General features: G+C 41.6%; 1 protein-coding gene across 2 annotated transcripts in view; it reads left to right on the top strand.

Moving 5' to 3' along the window:
* Positions 1–2,065: 2,065 nt before the first annotated feature.
* The window catches only part of ASPH (aspartate beta-hydroxylase), a 222,553-nt gene continuing 196,642 nt past the window's right edge, over positions 2,066–27,976 (top strand). The window contains exon 1 of one of the 2 annotated variants that reach the window (XM_045998610.1): positions 2,066–2,879. In XM_045998610.1, coding sequence (XP_045854566.1) covers positions 2,732–2,879 — 148 coding nt within the window. In that variant the 5' untranslated portion in view covers positions 2,066–2,731. The remainder of the gene's footprint in view (positions 2,880–27,976) is intronic. The other variant, XM_045998609.1, reaches the window with a different exon arrangement.

Below are 27,976 nucleotides of genomic sequence, written 5' to 3' on the forward strand. Positions count from 1 at the left end.
GGAAAGTTTATGGAAATATCTGAAAGGCACATTTGGCCTAGTTCAAAAGCTCTATTAAATTAGTATTTTAATACTTTGTCCTAGTTAAGTCTTGTCTTTATGGTCCTTTTAACATTTCTTCACCCAGGGTTCATTCATAGCTTACTCAGAAGTCACAGAAATGAGGATAGGCTAATAGGATATTTGACCTTTTATCCAATTTCAAAGAGACTTTGACTCCCTAACCTCCCCCAGCCCAAGACTGAGAAGAGAACCCATGTGAGGAAATTCATGGGTCCACGGCAAGCTTTGTGGTTTTTAATGCCCATACAGTTGGAAGTATAAACAGATGTCAGGTAACCTTTAACTTCCTGTGCTCTATTTTATGGAGCCTCTGTTTTGGCCCAGTACTGCCTCAGTACACAGTAATGGACCTTGCCTAGAGCACCAGATTTGGTTTCTGGAAATGCTGGAACAAAGCATCAGTTCATGACATTTTGGAGTCAGTTATCAAAGATTTGACTTCTTCAAAGAGGTGGACTTTGATAAGCACCCATCGTCAGCTTTTAGATTTATCTTTGAAGATAGGAGGAGGGTTCAGGGATACCTCTGCTAAGAGAGGAGGGAGCCAGGTGAGACAATCTCTGCTCAAAACCAAGCCTAGTCTTGGGGGTGCCTGGGTGACTCAGTGGGTTAAAGCCTCTGCCTTCGGTTCAGGTCATGATCTCAGGGTCCTGGAATTGAGCCCCACATCGGGCTCTCTGCTCCGCGAGGAGCCTGCTTCCTCCTCTCTCTCTGCCTGCCTCTCTGCCTAGTTGTGATTTCTCTCTGTCAAATAAATAAAATATAAAAAAAAAAAAAACCCAACAAAAAAACCAAGCCTTGTCTTGAAAGGAAAATTTGGACCATAGACTCTGGAGCCAGAAGGACTGAGTTCATGTCCCTGCTCTATCACTTACTACATCTATGACTTCGATGACTTTGTTTAACCTCTCTGGGCCTCAGTGACCTCACCCCTAAAAAATGGACACAAACACAGGGTTTTGTGAGAATTTAAGAGTTCAAATATCTAGAGCATTGTTTTTCTTACTTCGGCTCTCATTATTATTTTATACCGAGTACTCTCACTTAGATTTGTCTCTTGGCCCAGCTCTCTGCCTCCCCATTTAAATAATGTAAGGTGGCCTGGATGGGAGAAAGGATGTGTAGAGCAGAAAGAGATGCGATAAGCTAAAGAACAAAGAGCCGCTTCGGTGAAAACTGTGAGCTCCCCTGCCCCTGTTATATCTTGACAACTATCTGACATCTCACAAAAAGGAGAGAAGATTTCTTTCCTCTATGCAACACGCTCTCTATGGGCCTCTCTGTATCACTAGCCAGTGCCCAAGCAGCACCCAGCCATTCAAAGCGGAAGTCAGGTGGGCCCGGACACCTGCCAGTAGGGGGTAGTGGGGTTGGAGAAGAGGAAGGAAACTGGATGCCACACCGTAAAGCTTTCTCTGGGTTGGAGCCCTCTTGAGACACTTCCAGAGGTAGGGTCTCCAAAACACGGTCAAAAACTGGGGAAAGGTTTTAAGAAGTTGCCAGAAAGGTATCAAATCACCAAACGTTTCTTGCTTAACTGTTACGCACCAGGACTTGGGCTGGCAACGGGCGACACAAAGATAATGGTGACGTCCCTGACCGCAAGTTCTTGTCTGATCACCCACGGGCCCAGATATTTTCAAGACCACGTGTGGCCATCAGCTCAGGCCCAGTCCCTCTGCGACTGCACACGAGGGGACCCACGGTTGGGGACAACAAAGAAAGATGCCTGTAGTCGTTAGCCCGGCAGACGGAGTTTCAGATAGAGGGTGCCATCCAGGGCAAGAAAATGAACTCTTTGCTTTACATTTACACTCGCGCCTGTTAACTAAGATTCTCTGAAAATATTGATGACACAAACGAATTGAAGTCCTGCTTTAAAACCCAACTGATCAATTACATATGGCTTAAGCCTTGAACTGCTCCTAATATCACCATTTCAGAAATGCCTTAATGTTCATACAGATGAGAAAGCTCTTTCGCAAGAAGCGGGACCGCATTCTTTGGAGCCCATGTGTACAGTGAGGTGGAACACGAACAAAACTCCCAGAGAAAGGCCAAGGGGGAGCGCTCGGTGCAAGCGCTGCCCACGTGTCCGTGGGCCCCGCCCCCGCGCCCCGCCCCATCCATCCAGATTGTACCGGGTCTGCCAACGCTCGCGAGAGCCCTCCTGGCTTCCACGTTTGCCACGTTCCAAAGGACCGAGACAGACTGGAAAGTCGAAGGCGGCTCGCGCTCACTGGCGGCTGCGACGCGCCCAGAACAGCCCCAAGTCTTCAGGGGGTGGGGAAGCACGGCAGGGCTCCGTTCCTTCACAGGAGCCGTTGTGATTGGCTCCAGTCTCCGTCACTCAGCCTTCCGCGGGGGGGGGGGGGGGAGGCGGGGCTCGGGCGGGAAGGGGCGTGGCCGAGGGGGGGTGGGTGAGCCGCGCGCTCCCGCCAGGGGAGGGAGTCACAGGTTCAGCGCACGCGAGGGTTGGGCGCGCGCAGCCGGCACGCGGGCGAAAGTCCTCGGAGGCGCGGCGGGCGGTGCCGAGACACAGGCGCTGCTGCAGGAGCAGCGGCCCGCACCCGCCGCAGCGCCCGCCGCCGTCAGCGGCCCCCGCGCCTCCGGTGTCCCGGCTCACTGGGGTAGCCCCCACCCCTCGCCTGTTCCAGTAGTGCGCGCAATGGCCCCTCGCAAGAACGCCAAGGGCGGCGGCGGCAACAGCAGCGGCGGCGGCGGCAGCAGCAGCAGCGGCTCTGGCAGCGGCTCCGGCAGCGGCAGCCCGGGCGCGGGCACCAGCGGCGGCAGCAGCAGCCCCGGGGCCCGGAGAGGTCAGAGGCGTGCGGAGGCGGGAGTGCGGGGCCGGGGTCGGGGACCGGCCCGGGCGGCTGGCTTTGCGGCTCAGTCTCCTCGGATCCCGCCGTGCATCTCCTTCATCCTCCGCGTCGCTCCTCCTTTTGGCGCGGGGCGGAGGCCGCGCGCGGTGGGCGAGGCGGGCGGACCGAGGGGCCGGGCGGAGCTGGGTCCGTGGCCTGGGGTTGGTCGCGCCGGGGAGCCCCTTCCCGACTGATCCCTTACCTGCATGGCGCTGTCAGGAGGGAGTTTAGTGATCTACCCTTTCTTGGCTGTGCGTGGATCCAAAGATGGGCGGGAGTAAGGGAACCAGTTTACCTTTGCCTTGCATGGTTTGGGGAGTTTGGAAATGAGCCAAAGTCGGAGAAAATAAGTTCCTCCCAAACCAGGGTAATATTGGGGGGGGGGGGGCGGGAGTGTTTTGAATGTTCTTGAAAATAATTTTAAATATTTTTTCTCCTAGGTAGCTTTCTTAACATGCGTTGTTGTTACCTTGAAAGTATCATAGAATATCATAGAATACTGGGTGAACCTCTCGATTTTTTTCAGTCTTCTCTTTAAAAAAAAAAAAAAGTTGGCTATTAACCTTTTTCTTCCATGTGCTTACCCAGCAAAGAGAACAGTGCAGATGTTTTAAATCTGTTTCATCTCATATTTCAGCGGTTCTCAGTTTCTTTTATACTTCCTTGGACTCATTTAGGATATTGTAACTGCAGTACACGTGTGTGTGAATGTGAGCTGCAGTTTTTCCTTTTTGAGATGATCATTTTGAAATGATAGAGACTTTCTGTTTCCTGAGGTCTACAAGTAATCTTTTTATATATAAAACAAATAAATTAGATAACTACAGTCATACTCCAAATAACTTTTTTAATAAGCACTTATCACCATGTGAAAGTATCTTATTTTCTTGTGTATTGTCTTCTTGTTTTACACCATCTCCTTGTTCATTCCTATTGCCAACTTCTAGAATAGTCCTGTACTTAATAGGTGCTCAATAAATATTTGATTAATGAGTGAATGCATACATTTAAATGGTGAACTTAGTGTAATTAAACTCATTGCACAAATTAACATTCTAAGAGCTAATATTTGTATTGTAAATGAAAAAAGGTACACACAGTTTGAAGTTCAAAGACAGCATATTAATTCACCTTTGACATAAGTAAAAGTTTGTGTTCCTTTGTCACTTGTCCCTAAATTCCAGTCAGTTGCTTAAAGAGGCAGAAGAATAGGTGAACTGTCTGGCAGCTTTGATTTCCCTTTTAAAAATTTCTAAATGGGAAGATCCTAAACAGCAAACCGGGAAAGCTGATGAACAAGACTATTGTTTTGTTAATGTTAACTGCTGTCAGAAGTTTTCTGTAGCTTTTACACGGGAGGCACATCTTCGTTCCATTCTACTCTTTGTACTCATGGGTAGAAGAGGCCTGATTGCGTCTGGGGAAATCATTATATTAAGGATTATTACTGGGTTCGAATTAGTGCGGGGGGTGGGGAGGGTTGTGGGGGGATATATATTCTGTTCTCACCATCGCTGGTTCTTCAATCACTGAACCAGTTTTAATAGGCAGGTAGTAAATATAGGAAATATTAGGACCTTAATGTATTTTGACTTGCCTATTTTAGATACTTTTGAGCTGCCAATCCTGTCCATATTTGAGGATCTGTGGCCTTTTACGCATTGTTCACATTGATTGCACAATTGTCACAAAAAGACATGGTATGTAAAAGAGAAAAGTAACTATATTACCAAAACAAAACATAACAAAAATGAAACACAAAACACTGAAAGAGTTGGTATTGGAGTCTTGCATGTTACGTAATGAGTAGTCTTTTTCCGCAGCCATTTTTTGTAGTAGTGAGTTCTGACTGTGTGCCAGGTAGAAGGCACTGGAGATGGAAACAGGGATTCTTTGAGTCTTAAACAGTGTGAAAGTGTGATTCTGTTTGTCTTGTTTGCTTATATAGCAGGTTATACCTGGAAGATAAAGCCGACTTCCTTTTTGTTGCTGGGTTTCTTGAGTCTTTGAGGTAGAGACGTTGATTCCCAAACCATTCTCCTCTGCTGGGGAAATCACAGAAGCTGAAGAAATTTTAGCAGTGGACCCTAAGGCCATCTAGTTCCCTCTTCTAATTTTACAGATGAGGAAATTAATGCCCAGAAAAGTTGTGTAGTTCATTGAAGGTTGGGTAGGTCTTGGAAATCCAACTAGTTAATGAAAGATCCAAGACTAGAACTCAAGTTTTCTGTCACTCATTCATGATACCATCATACTTGAATTTGAGGTTCTCTAATTTGTAAGATTTTATGGGAATTTTAGATTTGAAGTAGATTATCCCTTTCCCTCTGTAGATGATCTCTTCCTTTTTGGTTAGGTCTGTGGCATACCACACCAAGTTGCTTAATAAAAAAGTATGTTTTTTTTCATACCCAGTTAAATTTGACTAAAATTAGGTTTGAAATAGAACTTTTAAAAATCTTAGTCTGAGAAGAAATGCACGGGCTCAAATAGGAAGTTTTTCGAGACGTGTTGCATTGACAGTCTGAAGTTGATGATGACATTAGTCATATGAAACATTATTTGTTAAATTTTTGTATAAAAGCATGGGGGAGAAGGACTCAGTCCTTTGAAACATTCATTTTAGGGAGAAAGCGATTATTTGGCTTTCTCTTTATCTTGGTGATCATTTTGTTGAAAAGTGATGTTTAGAATTTAGGGGATTTATATAATGGATATTTTAAAGCAAGTGCCTACTTTTCATTTAAGTCTTCAACTTAAACTGAAAACCAATAAAATGTCTAGTTTCATACAGAACTCAGTTTTACTCTTTAAAATATAAAAGAAACCTGAGTAAACTGGACATCTTGCCTTTAACTTGCGTATGAAAATTTCACTTGCATGGCCAGTTGGGGACAGGGGTAACTTAGTTCACATTTATTGATTGGAAAATTTTGGGTTGGGAAAGATCATGGTGACCTGTTGGTCTTACCTTGTAGTTCATAGACTCTGGTATGTGTAATGTTTTTGTTTAGCTTTTCCCTTTTGACTTTGACCATCAAGTCTTTTCCTGTAGCTTTCTAACATGGTACAGAGATGTAAACATCTGTCTAATAGTGGTTTGTCTAATAGTGTCAGGCTACTATGTTACCCTTCACCAGTAGGTGTCACTGTAGAACACTTTATCCTTTTTCAGTTGAAGTTTCGATTATGTAATACCACTTAGTTTTTTTATTTAATCAGTTCTGTACATACCCAGAAGTATCGATGGACAACTGCTTAAAAACTCATAGGCATTGCTCTCAAGGTCTTTAATAGCAGATTTTTAAATTTAGTAGTAAGATTTTGTCCCTAGAAACCTTATTTATTTAGCTTATCTTTTTTTTTTTAAGATTATTTATTTATTTGATGGAGCAAGAGAGATCACAAGTAGGCAGAGAGGCAGGCTGAGGGGGGTGGGGAAGCAGGCTCCCTGCTGAGCAGAGAGTCAGATGTGGGGCTTGATCCCAGGGCCCTGAGATCATGACCTGAGCTGAAGGCAGAGGCTTAACCCACTGAGACACCCAGGTGCCCCTATTTAGCTTATCTTGTTTAGAATTAAATGCATTAATTTTTTTAAAGGTTTTATTTATTTATTTGATAGATCCAGAGAGCACAAACGGTGGGGGGGGGGGGGCAACAGAGGGAGAGGAAGAAGCAGGCTCCCTGCAGAGCAGGGATTCCCCATGCCAATGGGATCCCAGCCCCCACCTACCCCCATCATGACCTGAGCTGAAGGCAGACACCCAACCCACTGAGCCACCCAGGTGCCCCTAGAATTAAACACATTCATATAGTATCTGCAATACTTCTGCATTCACAGATTCATCTGATGGATACTAATCATTTAGAAATTTGTGTTTTCTTTCTTTCTACTTTCAGGATTGCTTGGACTACTTAGTAACGAACAGATACAACACACTGCAGATTGTGTTCTTGCTCCCTTGAATGAAGAGGCCTTGGTGAAATTCCCTTTCTTTATCGATAGGCTGTCAGGGGGGCCAGTTGGTTTATCCTCCATTAGTCATTCTGGGACGAAGAGATAGGGTGAAAGCTCCAAGAACAGTGTGCTGTTTTGTTTTCCTTTGAACAGCGTTTTGCCCAGCTTGGCCAGGATGATTTGAAATCAAGTACTAAAAAATGTTCTGAGGAAACTCTTGAACACATTTTAAAAAGACCAAACATATTAACCTGTAGGAGGTAAAAGGAAAGGTCTGTATTTTAGTCTTCTTTAAAATCACATATGGCAGAGAGATTACTAGAAAAGGAAAAATTTTCCTTTTCAGCTAATTAGCAGCAAAGTAACTTGGATACTGGCTTATGTGGACTATGTACCTTATTTTTAGTCAGTACAGAAATTTAACCCCTGAGCTCTCCAGTCCCAGTAGAATACCCCCCCACCCCCCACCCCCAAAAAGGAATGTACTTTGGGAATCTGTTGACCTGGATTCATGTCCATTTAAAAACTGTGCAGCCAGTCTTTCCAAATCTCTTACCCTGATCTTGGAAGAAGTCCTCTCTCATTTCGTGTTTGTTATAGCCCTCAAACCAATTTTCTATGCCTTTGTGTTGACCTCAGATAATTCATTGAAGTTTTTCTAATGGTAAGGGTGAGTACAAAACTTTGGAGGACATAACGGTGTAGAGCTAAGCAGGTCATTGCATGCTTGACTTTTCTTTATGGTTTAAAACAAATCATTTTGTTACATTCTGTTAGCATATGTGTTACAATGACTGCCCTAGCAGCAGTGTTTCTACTGTGGCCTGGAGGACCCAGTTATACAATTCTATCCACCTCTGAAGGCCAAAGTACACCATTTATAGGTCTGTTATGTTATTTTATTTTACTACAACTCAGATACATTTTAGTCTTTTGATGCTGTTTTTAATATGAAAATAGGCAACTTTGTGTCTTGGATACTTTGCATCTCCTAAGTAGTTCCAACCTCATTCTGTACCACGATACAAAACCATTTTTTTTTCAAGATTTTATTTATTTATTTGACACGGAGTTGGGGGGGGGAGCACAAGCAGGGGGAGTGACCGGCAGAGTTAGAGTGAGAAGCAGGCACCTAGCTGAGCAGGGAGACCGATGCAGGGCTCCATCCCAGGACCCCAGCCTGGGATCACGACCTGAGCCAAAGGCAGATGCTTAACCAACTGAGCCACCCAAGTGTCCCTGCAAAAAAAAAATTTTTTTTTTTAAATTAGCTTAGTAAAACCTGAAGGTATGTAGAACCCATCTACAATTTACCCAGTCTCTGGGGAAAGCATCAGCTGCCTGGTGGGGGGATGTGGAGGTACTGGGGTTGGCTCAGATGTCTCAGCATCTGCTGCTCCAGGATCCACTCAGCTCTGCAGGCATGGGTATAATAAGTCTGTCTGGGCAGGGTTGCGTGTCTGGTTCCGTTCTACGGTTCTGACGATTTCTGCCAGAAGACTAGATGTTCGTTTCTTTCTTTTCTGTATGCCAACTGTAGGGGTATATTCTGGAATCTCATGCTTTAACTTTTTCTATTTCTTCTGGTGATGTGGGGAGCCAGGGTGGTATTTTCTTGTCGTTCATTATTTATTTTTTAAAAAATTTATTCTCCTGGAATGGGAGAGCTTAAGGCATTTGGCCTGCATTTGATACTTGTTTTCAGGGAAGTGTCTTACTTTTGGCCGAGGCGGTTATCTTTTAATGGCAGATCTCTGAATGCAGTTCAGTTCTGATCCCACTGATGACCCTTGAGGACAAATTTGCTGTAGATAACCTATTGACTCAAAGGAAAATCTGAACTTACTTTACGAATATATCTTTAAAAAAAAATAGTCATATAAGGACTTTGGAAGGGTTTGGACTATTCTTCAGCCCCTTGTGAGATCCAGGTGGCTTGTCTCGTCATTCTGGCCATAGTGTAACTGTCATCATCCGCTGTAGATGCTCTCTGTGCTCTAAAGCAGGTAGGCCTAGTGAATCAGACAGGGCCAGGCCGGTGGTGGCTGTACAGTTAGAGCAGAGTGGAAGGCACTCTTGCAGGGCTTGGAGAAATGCCATTACTTCTCTCCCACATATATGTGCCTGCCCATTTAACCCAGTGACTTATTCTGTATGGAAGCCAGCAAGCCTCAGTCTTGATTCTAAAGTGAAAGAATATTGTTTGATAAAATAATATGATTCTATAATCAGTTGGGTGTAGACTCAGCGCTGTTTTGACATTATACTCTGTGTCTAACTTCTGTTTCTTATTTATCATATCACTTTTCCCTCCCCTCCTCCCCATTTTTCACCGTTTTAAATTTCCTGGTTCCTGAGGAGATACACTGGGAAGCCCTTTTGGTCTTAATGTTCACTTGTAAATTTTACTTAGGAGCAGTTAACTTTTTTTTCTTACATGAAAATAAAAATGTGTGTTGAAAGACTGTCTAGCCTTTAATTTCACTTTTCCATTCTTCAAATCAAGTCCGTTTGAACAGTTGTCCCTTTCTGAGTTTTAGAAATTAATTCATGCTTTTTTTGTCAGTGAGCCATCTCTAACTTCTCCAACCACAGATTGCTATGTACTGTTCTTTAAAACTTTGTCTCTTTGAAATGTTGCATGTTTAAGACCTAGCCACTGTCCAGGTGAAGAAATAAAATGTTGCCAAATTCTTGGTTTCTCGTCTCCTGCATTATCCCTTCTCAGCCAATCTTACACAATTTGTGATAATTATTATCCTGCACTTCCTTATAATGTATAATGTATAGACACCCAAGTGATGTCTATTACATAATGTCACGTTGCAGGTTGTATAACTAGGGGTGATTTGTGTAAATGTAACTATTGTCAAAGGCCGTTTAGATAAAAGTGCTTAGGAAGTGTATCTATATATACCACTTGGCTTGTTGAGTTTTCTTCTTGCAGACATTGCTGCTCTGAGCAGTCTTGTGGGTGCCTATGACCTTATGTACGTTCCGAAAGGCTTTTCTGGCTTGGAATTGGTGGTCATAAGAAAGCATTTCTTCAACTTCACGCGCTCCTGCTGCCTGTGTTGTCGTAGTAGGTTTACACTTCTGCTCACACAGCTACAGCTCCTTTTTGCTGCAACCGCATTACCAGCACTTGGTAAGGTTTAATATTCACAAGTTTAGTGGGTGTGATGTTGTTATCTTGTGGTTTCAACTTGCATTGGCTTGATCAGCAGTGAGATTACTCCCGAGAATAGCTATTTGTGTTTCCTTTTCTGTGAGTTGCCTGTTCATTGAGCGTGTCTGTTTTTTTTGGGGTGTGGTGGTGGTGGTTTGGTTTGTTACGTGTTTTTCGTTTTGACTGGTAGAATTTCTGTTCTATATTCTGAACCTTTGGATTATTTGTAGGGTGAAGGGCTTCTCCCTAATCTGATTATTTTCCTTGTCATTTCCTATGGTATATTTAGTGGAGAATTTTAAGATTTTAGCATATTCATATTATAATTTTTACTTTATAGCTTGTACCTTTGTGCTTTAAGACATCCTTTCCAAAACAGAGATCATAAAACATTCTCTTATTTCTTCTAAAATATCTTAAATTTTGTCTTCTCACATGTAGATCTCTATAAACTACCAGGTATACATTTTATTGTATATATTGTGGCGTAAAACATCCTCTTATTTCTTCTAAAATATCTTAAATTTTGTTTTCTCAATGTAGATCTCTAAAGTACCAAGTGTAGATTTTATTGTCTTTATTGTGAGGTAGAGATCTAATTCAGTATTTTTAAAAAAACGGATGATGGAAATTTCCTGTACCATCAGTTGAAGTGTCTTCTTTACACGCTAATAATCTGTGTGTATCATATATTATGTATAACTCTTGTGTGGCTCTGTTTTATTCCAAGCATGTAGGAATCACTCTACAGCACATTTGGTCAGGCAAATCCTCTGCCTTGTCTCGTTATCATTGTCCTTGATGTTTTTAGACCTTTCCTCCAAAGGAAATGACTGTACCATTTAGCATAAGCTTACCAAGTAAGTTTCATGAGAACTGTTGCAGGATTTTGACTGGAGTTGTATTGAATTTATAGCATTATTTGGGACAAATATACATCTATAAAACCAGATCTTCCTATATGTGAACATAGTATAATTTCCTATTTATTTAAGTCTTATCATTAATTTTTGTAATTTCATCCAAAAGTTACATAGATCTTTTATTACATTTAGTCTGGGTAATTAATGTATTTACATTTTTTTGTATTTACATTTTTAAACTAGTATTTTATTATGAAAAATTTAGAATGTGCACCTGAGTTCAAAGAATTGTATAATGACTGTGCCACTGAGGTTTTTTAGTGGTTAACATTTAATATATTTGCTTCATATCATATCAATCTGTTAATTTGCTCTTTATGGGTTTCCAAGTAAGTTGTAGATATCAGTATACCTCACTCCTAAACATTTACCCATGTCTGATGTTAACTAGAGCTCAGCATTTGTTTCTGGGTGGTTTTTTATTTTTTTTATTTTTTTTTAACCCCCTGAGGTAACATTTGGATACAGTGAATTGCACAAATCTTAGTGTATTATTCTCAGTCTTTATAAATGTGTACAAATGTGTAACCCAAACCATCTGGTAAGATAGAGAATATGTCTGTCACCTCAGAAAACTCCAGTCCCTTCCTTGCCACCACCTCTGCCATCAGAGGCAATCACTGTACTAAATTTTTTCACTGTAGATTGGTATTGTCTGTTTTGGAACTTTGTTTACGTCTTCTTTGAGTCAGCTGATTTTTGAGGTCCATCCTTGTTGCGTGTATGAGTATCTTGTTGTGTTTGTTGCCAAGTGGTCCATTGTGTGACCAGAGCACAATGTTTCTCTGGTCTTTTACTGATGGACATTTGGGCTATTTCTAGTTTGGGCCTATTACGAAGAACATTCTATGAATATTGTAATATTGGAGATTTCTTTTTTTTTTTTTAGTGGATGTATGTCTTCATTTCTCTGAGTAAATACCTAGGAGAGGAATTACTGGGTTATAAGGTAGGTGTTTGTTTAGTTTTATGGAAGAACTGCCAAATTATTTTCCAGAGTGGTTGTACAATATATATTACGCTGCCACCAACAGCGTGTAGGAATTATAGTTGTTCTACATCTATACCAACATTTGGTGTTGTCAGTCTTCTTAATTTTAGCTATTCTGGTGGGTGTTAGTGGCTTCTCATTGTGGTTTAAAATTACATTTCCCCGATGACTAGTGATGTCGTAGTTTTTCTTCTGCTTATTGGTCATACACATTATCTTCTTTTGCAAAGTTTCTGTTTACCTCTTTTGCCTATTTTTTATTGTCTCTCTCTTTTTTTTTTTTTTGGTCTTTTTGTTGTTGAGTTGTAGCTTTTAAATATCCCAGATAGAAGTTCTTTTCAGATATATGTATTGCAAATAATTTCTTCCAGTCTATAGCTTACTTTTTTCTTAATAGTATCTTTTGAAGAGCAAATATTTTTATGTTGATGTTTACTTCATTTTTAATGGTTTTTGCTCTCTTTATCTTGTCTAAGAAACTGCCTATTTTCTTTTTTCCCCGTATTTTCAAGTTAAAAAACTATCCTGTTATACTTTCTTTTAGAAGTTTTGGGATTTATTTATTTATTTATTTATTTATTTATTTTTGAGAGAGAGAGAGAGAGCATGCATGCAAGTGGTAGTATGGTGCAGAGGGAGGGAGAAAGTTTCAAATGGCCTCCATGCCTAGCCTGGAACCCAAAACAGGGCTCCATCTCATGACCCTGAGTTCATGACCTGAGCAAAAGTCAAGAGTCAGACCTTTAACCAACTGAGCCACCCAGAATGTCCTAAATTTTAAATATCTTTAAATTCTGGTTATTTTGGGGCACCTGGGTGCCTCAGGTAGTTAAGCATATACCTTTGGCTCAGGTCATGATCTTACGGTCCTGGGATGGAGTCCTATATTAGGCTCCCTGCTCAGCAGGGAGTCTACCTCTCCCTCTCCCTCTGCCCCTTCCCTCTCACCCCGCTCATTTTTGTTCTCTCAAAAAAAAAAAAAAAAAAATCTTAAAAAAAATTCTAGTTATTTTTAGACAGAATTTTTTCTGAGTTTATTAAAGTGAAAAGTCTTTTAAAAAATAGGCTGGATATTCTAATACCTGTGAGAAGGTAAATCATTTGGTCCTGGTGATGTGGTTGTGTTGGCTTGGTATGGTGTCCATTTTCCTGCTTAAATGGTGATGACCGGCACTGGATACATTACTTTGTTCAAAACTGAACTTACTCTCTTCATGAGTCATAATGCTTGTTTTCTGGAACTTTCTGGTTTATTTGATTATTTGATGGGTTTTAATGGCTCAGCCTCTTTAGTTATAACCAGTAAATATGCCTGGAAGTCTAGGGTACCTGAAGTAGATCTGAGAGAACAGTTCCTGAAGGGCTCTGTGTCTCCTATGAAGGTACTAGTAGATTTATGTGCCAAACATTGATGTGCCCTGTGTTTCCATTTCCCTTTTGTTCTGTTAAATTACAAAGGTAGGACATCTTTAAGGTGAAATTCATATACGTGAAGGTGCAAAGCTCATAAAGCAACTTGTATTCTTTTCTTCTTTCAAAAGTGGTATAGTATTTGTGCCAATAAGTCCCCAGCTACTTTTTCAGATTCATCTTGTGATCACTGAAACATTTAAGATGACTGAATCAGGATAGAGTAATGTTGAGTAAGATTGGGTAAGATAAAGAACTGTTCGGTAGCTCAGGTAAGTACTGATTTGGAAGAAATTACTTGTATTTGAGATCTTCCTCCTTGATTGGCCCCGCAACAATGTCTTGCTGTCCTCTGTGTGTTCTTAGTTGATGTTTCCCTGTGTTTTCAGTACTAGCTATTTAAATCTTCAACTCCTTGAGCTCAATGCCTTACTTCTTCCCATTGCATTTTGACAGATGACTTTCTCCCATTGTTTGGAGAATTCAGGGACATCCTTCAAGAGTGTCTCATCTCAGGGCACCTGGGTGACTCAGTCAGTTAGAGCAGCCAACTCTTGATTTTGGCTCAGGTCCTGATCTAGGGTCCTGGGGTCGAGCCCCAAGTTGGGCTTTGCTCTCAGTGCGATGTTTTCTTGAGGATTCTCTCTCCCTCTCCTTCTCCCCCTCCTTCCCCTCCTGCTCTCTCTCTCTCTGTCCCCCTCTAAATAAATAAATAAATCTTAAAAATTAAAAAAAAAAGTCTTGGGGCACCTGGCTGGCTCAGTCGTTTAAGCGTCTCTTTTTGGGGGCACCTGGGTGGCTCATTGGGTTAAAGCCTCCGCCTTCCGCTCAGGTCATGATCCCAGGGTCCTGGGATTGAGCCCCACATCGGGCTCTCTGCTCTGCGGGGAGCCTGCCTCCCCCCTCTCTCTGCCTGCCTCTCTGCCTACTTGTGATCTTTGTCTGTCAAATAAATAAATAAAATTTAAAAAAAAAAAAGTCTCTTTTTGGCTCAGGCCATGTTCCCAGGATCCTAGGATCGAGCCCTGCATTGGGCTCCCATTCCTGCTGAACTGGGAGGTCTGCTGCTTCCTTTTCCACTTCCCCTGCTTGTGTTCCCTCTCTTTCTGTGTTTTTCTCTGTCAAATAAATAAATAAATAAAATCTTAAAAAATAAATAAAATTTTAAAAACGTCTCTCATCTCATGCATCATGTGTGGGGTTTAATCTCTGAGGTTCATAACATTGGGAACCAGCTGACATGAGGCTGATTTTTGTGCTCTCCCCCCACCCTGCCCTGAGTGGGGAAACTGGGGTCTGGGGCCTAGGATGGCTGCAAAAGCCGGTACAGTTGAGAATCTTGACAAGGTATTGCTCTAATTGGCATATGAGAGAAAATAAGAACTGAGCTCATGAAATATATCTTTAATGTGTAGTTCAGTACAGCCCCTTTTCTTTCTTTAGACTGAGGAGGAGGCCCAGTAGGGTGGACGGTGAGTGGAGAGGAGCCAGTACCACAGATAGAAAGAATGTAAAATCTTGGCAGTCACAGCTGTTACAGACCTCTGGGCCCCACCAACCCAAGAGAAAAGCAAAGGCTGGGGCAGGAGCCCTGGGCCGCCCAAGGGAGCCCTCACTGGTGTGTCCGGACCATGTTCTCACAGACCTGAGCCATCACTTACCCACTCCTGAGAACTCCTGTTCTCTACCCCTTTCCATAGCCTGTTCCCCTTTCTTTAGTTTCTCTCATTTAATGAAAAACAAAACAAAACCCAAAACCTCCTTCTACCCTGCCTCCTCTACCCGGCCAGATATCACAAATGAGTAATATGGGCTCCTCTTCTTCTCTCCTTCCCTCCAAGTCTTTCTGGTCAGAGTCAACAGAGACTACATTAGCCCCAGATCTGCTGAGCTCTTGTTCCTTTTCTTTGCTCCCGGAAGAGGATGGTCTTCCCCAGGATTCTTTGCTGGGCCCTGTTCTAATCCCATGCTACACTCTCTCCATAGCTGTAACTACTGTCTGTTGATGGCTTCCAATGCTTGGTATCCTCCTGAGCTATAAACTTAACTGGTAACCATAATGGTAGAGGACAAACCTAGCTGCCCCTTAGCAAGTGCTCACTATATGTCAGACATTGTTTCTTAGCTCAATGTTTAATTCTCATAGTTATTCTTGACCTCCTTTTGTGGGTGAAGAAATGGAAGCTTAGCTTAATTTATCAAAGATTATGGAGGTAGTAGCAGTGGGAACTGCAGTTGCGATCCCAACCCTTGACTCTAGAACTCCTTCAGTTGAACATTTTTGATTCTTTCGTTGTTGCTTAGGTTACTCCTAACTGGCCCTGTTTCATCTCTTTTTCATAGCCACCGTTATAAAGTGGAGATGAGGTCATGCCCCTTCTTTATTTGAAAACCTTGAGTGGTTCCTCAGGACTCAAGATACTGTGTAATTCTGTAGCATGATCTAGGGAACACTTCATGATCTTGCCCCTCTTACCCTCTCCAGCCATTTTCTGCCTCCCTTTCTATGTTGATACTGATTAAGCCATATTCAGTCACTCTCTGTGGCCTCTGACTGTACACATGCTGTTTCTTCTAGGACAGCTCCTTGCTTTGCCTTTTCCTGCCCAATTCCTACGTATCCTTCACAGTTTAGCTCCTTCATTAGTCCTTCCTGTTCTCTCTTCGGTGTCTTTCCATACTCTGGGCTCTGTAACCCCCATGCCCCCAAGGATGAGGTTCCGTAGCATTCTCCACATATCACTATTTTAGCATCTTCATTCACTTATTGGTTCCTTCAGCAAATGAAAATATATCAGGTGTCGGAAAACAAAATATCAGACTGGACTGGACCCGAGTGCTGCCTCTGCCACTTCAATAAAGGCATCAGAGCTCTCTTAGGATCTTTAACTTTTCTCCATCTTTAAAATATGGATGACTGTACTTGGAGCGTAGTTACAAAGATTGATACAAAGTGTCACATAGTAAGCACGTCATTAATACGTTTATTAAGTATCGTGATGGTGATATTCCCGTGAACAAAACAGACATTTCATCTTGGACTGTAATGATCAGTGGTCTACCATTCTTGCTTGATAGTAAGGGTAGCATCTTTGTTAGGAACAGACACCAGACTCAGACTTCCATAAGCAATTAGGACTTTTTTTCATTTAAAAAGATGCGATACATTGATTCCAGACGTGGTATGATCAGTGGCTAGAAATGTCTTCGGGAACTCGTGTTCTTTCCGCTTCTCTGCTCTCATTCTCAGCATCCGTGTCACCTTGAGGCTGGTTCCTCTCCTGGGCCTAGAGCCAGGATGGTAGCCAGAGGCCACTGGGAATGCAGGCTTCCTTGTTCGTGTCCTGTGGAAGAGAAGAGCCTTCTTTTTCTCATTTGCTCAGCGTAAGAGTCCGTGCTGCTTATTGGTTTCAGCTGGCATAGGCATGCGCATCTTATCCGCCACTGGTCGTGGGGAGATGACCATGATCATTTAGAACTGGGCTCGGCATTGCCCCTCAGACACACCCCCTTGGAGCTTCTCAGTTCTGCTGCCATAGCGTGGAGCAGCCTCAGACGGCCGTGGAAGCAGACGGACTCAACTGGTGTCTAGTAATGCTTTATTTGTGGACACGGACATTTGAGTCTCAGACCATTTTCTCCTTTTAATAAGTTTTTGTCTTTGATTTCTCTTCACTTGATCTTCTCTTCTCTAAACATTCATAAGCTCATGGTCCATGCAGAAGTGGGAGATAGGCTGTAATTTGCTCTCCCTGATCTAGAGTAAGTGCTAGGGTTGAGTTACTTTCAATGTTTGTATAGGCAAGCACCATGTTTTGTTTTGTTTTTACCTCTAGTGCTTAAGTGATTGTCAGGACATAGGAGGTACTCAGTAAATATCGGAATGAATGAACACAGGTAGATCAAAAGGGCACTGAGGCTAGAGGCTAGAGGTGGTGTTTTTGTGTATTCTACACTGCCTTGAATGTAACGAGTGCTCACATATTACGCGTTACATGGGTGGATTTTTCTTCCCACCCAGGTTGATGTTTTGGGCAAGAAAGCAGATAAAAAAAATTCTTATTGACATTGTTAGGTTGGCACTGAAGAAACAAACAGCAGAATTATTAGGATGTGCATACTTTGTTGACGTGGAGAATTACTGACATAGGTCAGGTCCTTTAATAGGTCCTGTTGAGGCACCATGCTCATAGTTTCTACATGGTAGTAGCTCTGTCCATGGACATGCTGTCCATGCTGTCATCCTCGGGGTTCTTCTTGGCCGTTAGTGCATTCTGACGGGGAAGAAGGTTTGGCAGAAGCAGCCCTTTTGTTCTTATTTTGTGAAATTGGAAAATTTCTGTAGTAGCTCTGTCCATGGACATGCTGTCCATGCTGTCATCCTCGGGGTTCTTCTTGGCCGTTAGTGCATTCTGACGGGGAAGAAGGTTTGGCAGAAGCAGCCGTTTTGTTCTTATTTTGTGAAATTGGAAAATTTCTGTCTACTTTATAAGATACTGATTTTCCCATTACTTTGATTTTTAGATATGACTGAAGGATAGGCCAGAATGATTTATGTGAACAATGAAATTCTCCTGAATTTTTGTTCCCTTTTTCCTTGTTCTTTTTGATACTGGCTTTTAAAATTCCTTTGGAAGAAGTATGAATATTTCCTCCATAATTTAAGATAAGGTTTTGTCAGTTTTGAGGTGCCTGGGTGGCTCAGTCGGTTAGGCATCCAACTCTTGGTTTCAGTTCAGGTAGTGGTCTCAGGGTCCTGGGATCAAGCCTTGTGTAAGGCTCCCCACTCAGCATGGAGACTGCTTTAGATTCTCTCTCCCTCTCCCTCTGCACCTTCTGCTTGTGCTTTCTCTTTCTCTCGCAAATAAATGGAATCTTTAAAAAAAGATAAGGTTTTGCCAGTTTTTTTTTTTTTTTAAGATTTTATTTATTAGAGAGGGAGAGCTTGCATAAGCAGGGGGAGGGGCAGAGGGAGAAGCAGAGTCCCCACTGAACAGGGAGCCTAACACACTGCCTGACTCCAGGATCCCAGAATCACAACCTGAGCTGAAGGCTGATGTCCAGACAACTGAGCCATGGAGGTGCCCCCAAGTTTTTGTCAGTTTCAATTAAAAAATAAAAATCGATGAAGTGAACAGTGCTAACATTTTATAAAGATGATTTCAGAACAGGTTGTACCTTACACATCTTTAAAATCTTTAAAAATCTTAAATCTTAAAAATTCAAGATTATGATTTTTCCCAAGTGATTATTTTTACCAATATGGAATGTATACCCTAATATAGTACTTAGCAAAGTGAATTTTTATTTTATTTTCATTTGATTTTCTCCTCCACTGGGGCTCTGAGCTATGGGGCCTCTCTGGTTTATTGCTACAGCGTAGGGTAGGGATTGCAAGAGTATTTGTTGAATGAATGCATGTTCAGATGCATGTAGAAAATTGTGGAAGCCTTTTAAAATTTACCATCCTATGATTTTTATTACTTTGTGCCTTAAAATTGGTATTGGCTTATAGAGCGAAAAATGCTTTGTTTTGCGGATCTGAATTATGTTGACCATAAATGTTCCATTTAAGGGCAATACTTTTATCCAAGACGGTAATAAAAATATTTACCCACTGCTCCAGGAGAGACCCCACCTGATCGGAAAGACAGCACCTGTCAGGCACACCTGTGCTTTCTGCCTGAACATTAGTTTCTCTATACCTTGCAGAGCGCATTGAGACTTTAGCCTCTTTAGCTAGTCTGATCTTCTTGGGTCCTACTCCTGTGGGCTGTCAGCAGCAGACTGGGTTTTTCTGGAGTATCGCCGAAAGACCAGTATTTGAAAAGTGTTCGCTGCAGTGCCACCTGAGCTCAGGACAGTGGGCTGCTTGGTGACTTTTTTTCTGTGTGACCTCAGTCATGGGAAGGGGATACATTTGTTGAAGCTGGAGCTGCGAAGTGATTGTGGAGAGAGTTTAGAGCAAAATGGGTCAGCAAGAGGAGAGTTACAGGACATCTCTGAACATGTGATGAGATGACATTGACCATCACTTTGGTTTTGTACTGGGGCAGGATCAGGACAGCATGGACAGCCTTGGAGGGTGGGGCAGAGCAGCCAAATGATGAAGCTGATGGGGTTCCAGCTGTACGTGCTCTGGACATTTCTGTCCCTCACCCAGAAGCAGCCTGTCTACCACCACTGTGTGGTTTGGTTTGGTTTTTAAAATGCTCATGTATGTTACATTTGCTTTACCATTTAGATGGGACAAAGAGCAATTTATATTTTTAGATTTTAGTGGGAATCCCATGTAAATTGTCCAGTGAAGTTAACAAGAGCTTCCTGCATTCCAGGCCCCATACTCAGTGGGGAGAGAATAGAGCAGAACAGTCCAGCACCAAGCCTCTGGGATTGTCACTGTCCTTTGGGCTGCAGAGCAGTAAGTATTTGTTGAAAGAACGAGCTATGCATGATCAAGGAGGAGGGAAAAGGAAGACAAAAATGAGAATGATCTGAGGCTTTTTAAGACTCAAATCTACAACTCCAATTGATGTTTTCTGGGTAGTCAGCTTTTGGGGAATCATGAAAATTGGAAGAAATGACAAAGATACCTAAAAGATAAATGGCCCATTCCATTAAAGAAAGGTAGATTCAGGGCCACTTAAACTGATGTCTCATGACAACCCTAGAAAATTCTCCTATTAAAAATTATTATTGTACTTTAAGATTTTACTTATTTATTTGAGAGTACAGAGGGAAAGTGAGAGGGAGAAGCAGACTCCCAGCTGAGCAGCGAGCGGGATGTGGGACTTGATTCCTAGACCCTGGGATCATGACCTGAGCTGAAGGCAAACAGTTAACCAACTGAGCCACCCAGTGCCCTAAAAATTGTTTTTAAGTGCATAGGAAAGAAAGCAATGAAGACTAAGGAGACATTATAGGTTTACTAAGTGCAACTTGTTTAAAAAGGAAAACAAAAATTAATTGTGCATTTAATAAGGTTTCTAGACTAAGTGGTCAGGACGCAATGTTGATATTTTTCCTGACTTCATCAAGGTATTTAACACCATCTCTGAAAATCTCCCTGTGCCCAAGATGGCAAAACATGGGTCTTATGATATGGTTTGAATCACAGCCGGGCTGTGGAACAGTTCCCACAGAGCGCTGATTTTAATGGGCTGGTGTCAACTTGAAGGGAGCCCTGCCTGCTTAATGCGGAGTATATTCAAGGGTGGCACCGAGCTCTCAGGGGACACGAGCGCCGGGAGGAGGGAAGACACACTGCAGAAGAATGGCCTGGCTCAGAAGGTAGACTTTAACAGTTAGCTCACTTTTGCAGAGTGAACTCACCCTTGAGGGCAATCTGGGAGAGACTTGAAGTAGTAGATACGGTTTCTTGGTTTATTTTTGTTTTTGTTTTTTTTTAAGGTCTAGTATTTTGTTTGTGTTTTGGTTGTTTTAATTGCTTTTAGTCTCAGAGGGAGTTGGCCTGCAAGATATGCCTGACATACAAGAATCCCCTTCAGTATTTGTGTTCTCAGTGACCAGAGTGAGGGAGGTGAAAATCCCATTGTATTGGGTGGGCTGCATCTGGAATGGTGGCTTCAGATGGGGGGAGGGAGACTGCTGTTAGGGAGCCTGTGGTGGCAGACTGCTCGGAGGAAGAAGAGCTTTCTGTGAGGCCCTTGGAGGAGGAAGGGGTGAAAACGCCGGGGCTGGCTAGTCTGGACTGTGGGGTCCCCCTTGGGGACATCCCCATCTCCCTGGCTTTGAGCGCTTCTGGGTGGTAAAGAAGTTAGGTTTACTCTCCTGGGTGCATTTGAGGCAGAAACTGGTGGAAACTGGCCAGCAAGCGGAATGAGGTATGTGAGCAGAACTTGCATGTGGGAGACATTGAGTAGCGGCAGCTTTCTCTTGGGTTTCTATTAAGTTTGAGACCAGTGACTGGATTCATGTCCTTTTCGTTACCACTTCATTTAGGACTTGATCCTTAGCTCCTTGGATCTTCTTTTATAAAACCAGTTTATTTTTGTTTTTATTTTTATATTTTTCTTTCTGTTTTGAAACTTAAACCTATGTAACAGCAAAAGGCTTCGTACATTGAAAGACTTGTATACTGTTTCTTTGGATTTACCAGCTGTTAGCACTTTGCCATATTTGCTGTGCATAGGTATTCATCCATTTATCTTTTTCTCTCTCCCTTTTTGGGTATCTTCGAAAGTAAGCTATAGTCATCAGAGCAATTTAACTCACTCTACTTCCTCATCTATCTCCTACATACAAGGACATTGTCCTACAGAACCACCATAGAGTTCTCCAACCCAAGAAATTATGTAAATACATTCCATATTGAGATTTTCCTAGTTGTCTCCAGAAGCATCTTTAAAACTTGAAGCCTTTGTTTGTTTACTTGCTTTTATTTACTTACCCAGAATCCAGTCATGACTTAACCTTGGAGCTCTTGACATTCCTAGCCCTAACCCTCTGAAGCATCTGGTTCTTTAGGACTAGAATGGGCCTGGAAATCTGTCTTTTCCTAATTTTTTAATATGAAAATATTTAAACCTTCAAGATAGTTATAAGAAAAGCTCATTTAGATTCACCAGTTGTTAATATTTTGATGCCTTTGTATTCTCTATTTGTCTCTCTAGAAAAACATATCATTTTATTCATTTTGCTGCTGAACATTTGAAAGTTAAATCATAATACTTTACCCCATAATACTTTAAGTCATACTAACCTCCTTCAACTTTTTTCCTAGGGATGAGGATATGCTCCAACATAATGACAACGAAATTATCACACTTGGGAAATTTAACACCGCTTTAGTACTGTTACCTAACCTGAAGTCCATTTTCAGATTTTCCTAATTTATTCCAATAATGACTTTAAACTGGCCCTCCAGCCTACCTTTGAATTCTTGATGTCTATTTTACGTGAAGATTTGTTCCATTAAATTATATTCTGCCCCTGCAAGGCTCATAGGTAAACTATATGCCTTCTCTGTAAAACGTGTTGCCTTTTGTGATTTTCTAAAGATTTTACCATATATTCAATGTGAAGATTATAGTAAAGAGAAATTTTTTGATTTCTTCAGTGGTCTGATAATTTAAATTTGTGAGTCATGGAAAGTTGGGGGAAACAAACAAATACACTGGTAAACTAGTTTTTGAAAAAAGTTAAGGAGTTCAAGTGTTGGCAGGGCTGTCAGGTAGCAGAGGAATTAGATTTATCCCATCCAGTTGAATTTGAGGGGAGAGGAACTAGCTTAGAAATTTTTTTGTGACTCATCATAGCTAATGGAGACATTCCTTAAAATTATCAAAATTTCTTTTGCTTTTACTTGCTGTGGTACCTGCCCTTAAGTGACATTTAGTTGACATCATGTCTTTGACCTGGTCTTTGACTCTGTGACCTTCCTCCTCGCTGGCACAGTGTTTGAGCTAGTGACAGGGCTTCTGTCAGTGATTGTTACAGGTTCACAAGCTGGAATAGACGTCCCATTTCAGAATGTTTAGCATGGAGCCCTGTTAAAGTAAGTTAGATTTTCTAGTTTGGTAATAAGTAAAAAAATAAAATTTTGATAGCATCAAAATTAAAAACTTTAACCCATCAAATGATGCTTTAAGGGGCGCCTGGGTGGCTCAATGGGTTAAAACCTCTGCCTCCTGCTCAGGTCACGGTCTCAGGGTCCTGGGATCCAGCCCTGCATCTGGCTCTCTGCTCAGCAGGGAGCCTGCTTCCTCCTCTCCCTCTGCCTGCCTCTCTGCCTGCTTGTGATCTCTGTCAATTAATAAATAAAATCATTAAAAAAAGAAAAACATATGCTTTAAGAAAATGAATAGGAAAGTCATAGCCTGACAGAAAATTTTGTAACACATAGATCTATTAAAGGAAAGGTATTTAGGAAATACAAGGAACTCTTACAATTCAATTTGAAAAGGCAATAAAAAAATAGGCAAAAGATTTGAACAGACAGTTCCCAAGAGAGGATAAATGGCCAATAAGCACATCAAGAAAGTGCTCAAATGTAGGTCCTCAGGAGAATGCTAGTTAAACCACAGCGAGATACAACTGCATACTCACCAGAATGGCCAATATTAAGATTGGCAACACCAAATGTTTTGGCAAGATCCTAGAACAAAAGAACTCTCATACCTTCTCGGTATGTATATAAAATGGTAGAACCAGGGAAAGATCTGGCATAATGCTGATGTACACATGGGCTATGATCCCACAATTTCTAGTAATTTGACCCAAGAGAAATGCAGGCGTGTATTTCTTTTTTTTTTTTTAAGATTTTATTTATTTTTTGACAGAGAGAGAGATCACAAGTAGGCAGAGAGGCAGGCAGAGAGGGGGAAGCAGGCTCCCTGCTGAGCAGAGAGTCCGATGTGGGACTCGATCCCAGGACCCTGAGATCATGACCTGAGCCGAAGGCAGCAGCTTAACCCACTGAGCCACCCAGGCGCCCCGTGTATTTCTAATATGCAGCCAATAGTCTTGGATAGAAATATTCCTACCAGCTTTGTTTGTAATAGTCAAAAATGGGAAACAGTCCAGATTTCTGCCAATAGCACAGCGGCCTGATACACGACGGAATACTACCCAGCCACATAGGAGAATAAACTGCTACTACACAGAACGTACTTGGCTCTCAGGAACATAAAGCAAAGGGAGAGAAGCCTTACACAAACAGGGACATATGGTGCCATGCCATTTTAAGAAATTTCAAGAATTTTTTCACCTAGAGTGAAAAAAAGAAAACAAAGAGGCTGCCTCTGGGGTTGGGGTTGGGGTGGAAGGTGACTGGAAAGGGCCCTGAGAGAACTTAGCGGTGGTGTTAATGTTTTGTGTTTTGACAGGGATTTGGGGTACACAGTATGTATTTTTGTGAAAACTCAGAATGTACACTTAAAATTAGAGCATTTCGTTTCATGTAAATTGCACATTAAAAACGATAAAGAAATAATACACTGCAGTTTATGATATAGAAGCTGAAGTACTTAAGGGAAGTGAACCAATGTCTGCAGTTCATTTTGAGCTGTGTTATACAGATAACATAGGCTAGTTGATGGGTGCAGGAGGATGAATGGACACGCTGTAAGCGTTGTAATAAAATGTTCGTGGTAGAAGCCAAGTCGCAGTATATGGGTATGCTTGGTAAAATTCTCTCAGCTTTCTTGTGTGCTTGAAAATTTTCATAATAAGACATTGGGAAATGACTCATATGTTGTTTTTTGAGGCATATGAAATAGCCATTTGGGGGGCACAGAATGGTCAAATACTGGCAGGTGTTCATGGGCTGCCCTAATACATGCATCCACGTTTTGTAGCTGTTTCATTTAGCAGTCTTTTTCTGACAGGTTGATGATAGTGTCATTTTCTTCCAGTCCTTGAGCGTAGCTGGGCTAGATAATAGATAAGTCCATGGGTGGCAGAGGCTCTTGACTGTCTTTGGGGCTGCTTCCTTAACATGCTAGTCAACTCTGTCTGTTCTAGTCTGTTTGGTTTATATCAGATCTCACTTCCAAAGCGGAATTTCTTGTCTATTAGCAGTGAGGCAAGAGGGCCTCTCTCTATGTGGTCTGCTGTGGGGCAGTACCCTCCTTGCCTCTTCTAGTTTTTTGGCCTATAATTTTCTAATAATTTGACTCTAAGATCCATATGTTTTGCAGTTTACATGTGAATCAACTGTATTTTGTGCTAAGGCTTTCATATACCCCTTCCCTCTCTTCCCATTTGCATCTATAGGACACTTTATCATAAATGTTGAATTCCTTTGTCCTAGAAGTGGAAACTGGTGAGGAAGGATACCTTGGATCTTTCGCTTTCTGAAGTGGTTAAGGTCAAAAAGCCTTTGGGGACACAGTGCAAATCAGTTGTGGTCATACCTATTGGCTTTGTGACCTAGTCTCATTGCCTCACCACTGGAGGTAAATGAGTGGGAAACTAGAGTTTCATGTTACTCTTTTTAGTTTTGGAAAAAAAACTTTTTGTTTATTTGCTTGGACAACTTTTCACTACCTCAGAGTTTCTGAGTGGACACCACAACTCAGTTTTCTTTATACCTTCTGCTACTTCCAGTTCAGAAGCAGACTGTCTGATTTTGAACTCCATAGTAACTGACCACCACTAATAACTCTTAACCACATACAGATGACCGATTAGCCAAGGAGTGCTTTTTCCCTCAAGTGTTTTCTCTTTCTTGAGTTCTCTGTAGGGAGAACTAATTAAGTTGAAAGCACTAACCTGTTGGAAATGGTGGGAGGAATGAGTTTTTGGAGTTCACTACCATTTATATCATGGTTTTAGCATTTCACTAATGGACCTTTGGTAAGATCCATAAGGTGCTTGATGGACCTGTGTTCATCAGTGCTGAAGAGAACAGCTGAATCCAGAACACAAACACAGGTGTACCTGGAACAGTGGTTCCTCAACCTGGGGTTCCAAAGAGTAATAAAGGTTCCAAAAAATAAAGAGAGGTTGTTATAGATAGGTGCGGCTAATATTTCACTTTCCCTTACTTATACTGGTAAAAATGTAAGTGACTTTCTCAATTTCGTTTTACTAAATTGTGATACCCCTTGTCACTCCCTTAGCCACTCGTGCCTTTTCTGTATGGGGTCAGTCAGGAGAGCAGTGTGAGGCATCTGACTGTGGGGCCAGGTGCATGGGGCTGCGGCGTCCTTCCAACTTGGGCCTTCTTATGTTCAACATAGATGACAGTCACTGAAGATGAGTCAGTGAGGAATTTTTCTGACACAAAGCAATGAAAACTTGCTCATAGACCTGTTTGAGTTCATAACTGCGTTTAGTGAACACTGAGCTTCTTTTTTAATATTTCTCTTAACTATTTGTAAGTCTTTAATATTGTGAGTTAATTTTAACATAACTCATGGAGATGGAGGAAAATTGAAGTGACATGGCATTTGTTGGACTAAACTTTGCACCCTTATTTCTCATGTTAGCAGAAAGAGGTTCGATTACTCATATAATAATCAAGGATTTGAGAAGGAGTTTATGCATTTAACAAATGTTTATGGAGTTCTTACAAGGTATAAGGCAAATGTACAGTAATCAACAAGGCAGATGCAGTCCTTGGCTTTATGAAACTTGCATTCTGGAGGAAGATTTAAGAACTAAATACCAATGAAGTAACTTTAGGAAGAAGTACATACTACCATGAGAGCGTATTAGAAAGTGCTCTCACAGGAATGAATATACAATAGGAAAAGGGTATTCTCTTCAACAAATGGTGTTGGGGAAACTGGACCACTTTCTTTTACCATACACAAAAATAAACTCAAAATGGATTAAGGACCTGACCTGAATGTGAGACCTGAAACCACGAAAATCCTTGGAGAGAGAACAGGCAGTAATTTCTCTGACGTTGGCCATAGCAACATTTTTCTAGATATGTCTCCTGAGGAAAGAGAAATAAAAGTAAAAATAAACTTTTAGGACTACATCAAAAGAAAAAGTTGCTGCACAATGGAACATTCAGAAGAACAGAAAGGCAGTCTGTGAGTAGGGGAAGATATTTGCCAGTGACATAACTGATAAAGGGTAAGTATCCAAGATCTATAAAGAATTGATTCCACTCAACACCCAAAAAACAAATATTCCAATTAATAAAAAGTGGGCAGAACACCTGAACAGACACTTCTCCGGAGAAGACGTACAAATGGCCAACAGACACATGAAAAGATGGTCAACATGACTCATCATCAGGGAACTGCAAATCAAAACTACAGTGAGATCTCACCTCACACCTGTGAGAATGCCTAAAATCAAAAACACAACAAGCAACAAATGGTGGTGAGGCTGTGGAGAAAAAGGAACCCTCTTGCACTGTGTGGGAATGCAAACTGCTGCAGCCACTCTGGAAAATAGTATGGAAGTTCCTCAAAAAATTAAAAATAGAACTACCCTATGATCCAGTAATCACACTACTAGATATTTACCCTCAAAGTACTAATTCAGACGGATATATGTACCCCAGTGCTTATTGCAACATTATTTACCATAGCCAAACTATGGAAGCAGCCCAAGTGTCCATTGATAGATGAATGGATAAAGGAGATGTGGTATATGTATATAATGGAATATTATCTAGCCAGAACAAAGAATGAAATCTTGTCATTTACAATAACATGGATAGAGCTAAAGGGTGTAACGCTAAGTGAAATAAGCCAGTCAGAGAAAAACAAATACCATGTGATTTCATTCATATATGGAATTTAAGAAACAAAGCAAACGAGCCAAGGAAAAGAGAGAGTGGTAAACCAAGAAACACTCTTAATTATAGAGAATAAACTGATAGTTGCCAGTGAGTGAGGGATGGGGGAAATAGGAAGTGGGGATTAAAGAATATACTTATTATAATGAAAAAAATAATAAAAGAAAGAAACAACAGAAAAAGAAAATGCTGTCACAGTATTTTGGGAAGGCTTCCTTGAAGAGGCGGGATTTAAGCAGAAAAGCAGGAGGTAGTTAGGCTGGGGAGAAATAGTTGGTGGTCCACCAGGGTGGATGTTCAGGAAGAGAGCATAGCCTATGCAGAAACCCTGCGACAGGACCAGAGCGGGGTGAGTTTTTTGTTTTTGTTTTTTTTTT

Source organism: Meles meles, chromosome 1 (assembly GCF_922984935.1).
Source record: "Meles meles chromosome 1, mMelMel3.1 paternal haplotype, whole genome shotgun sequence".
Classification (NCBI taxonomy): Eukaryota; Metazoa; Chordata; class Mammalia; order Carnivora; family Mustelidae; genus Meles; species Meles meles.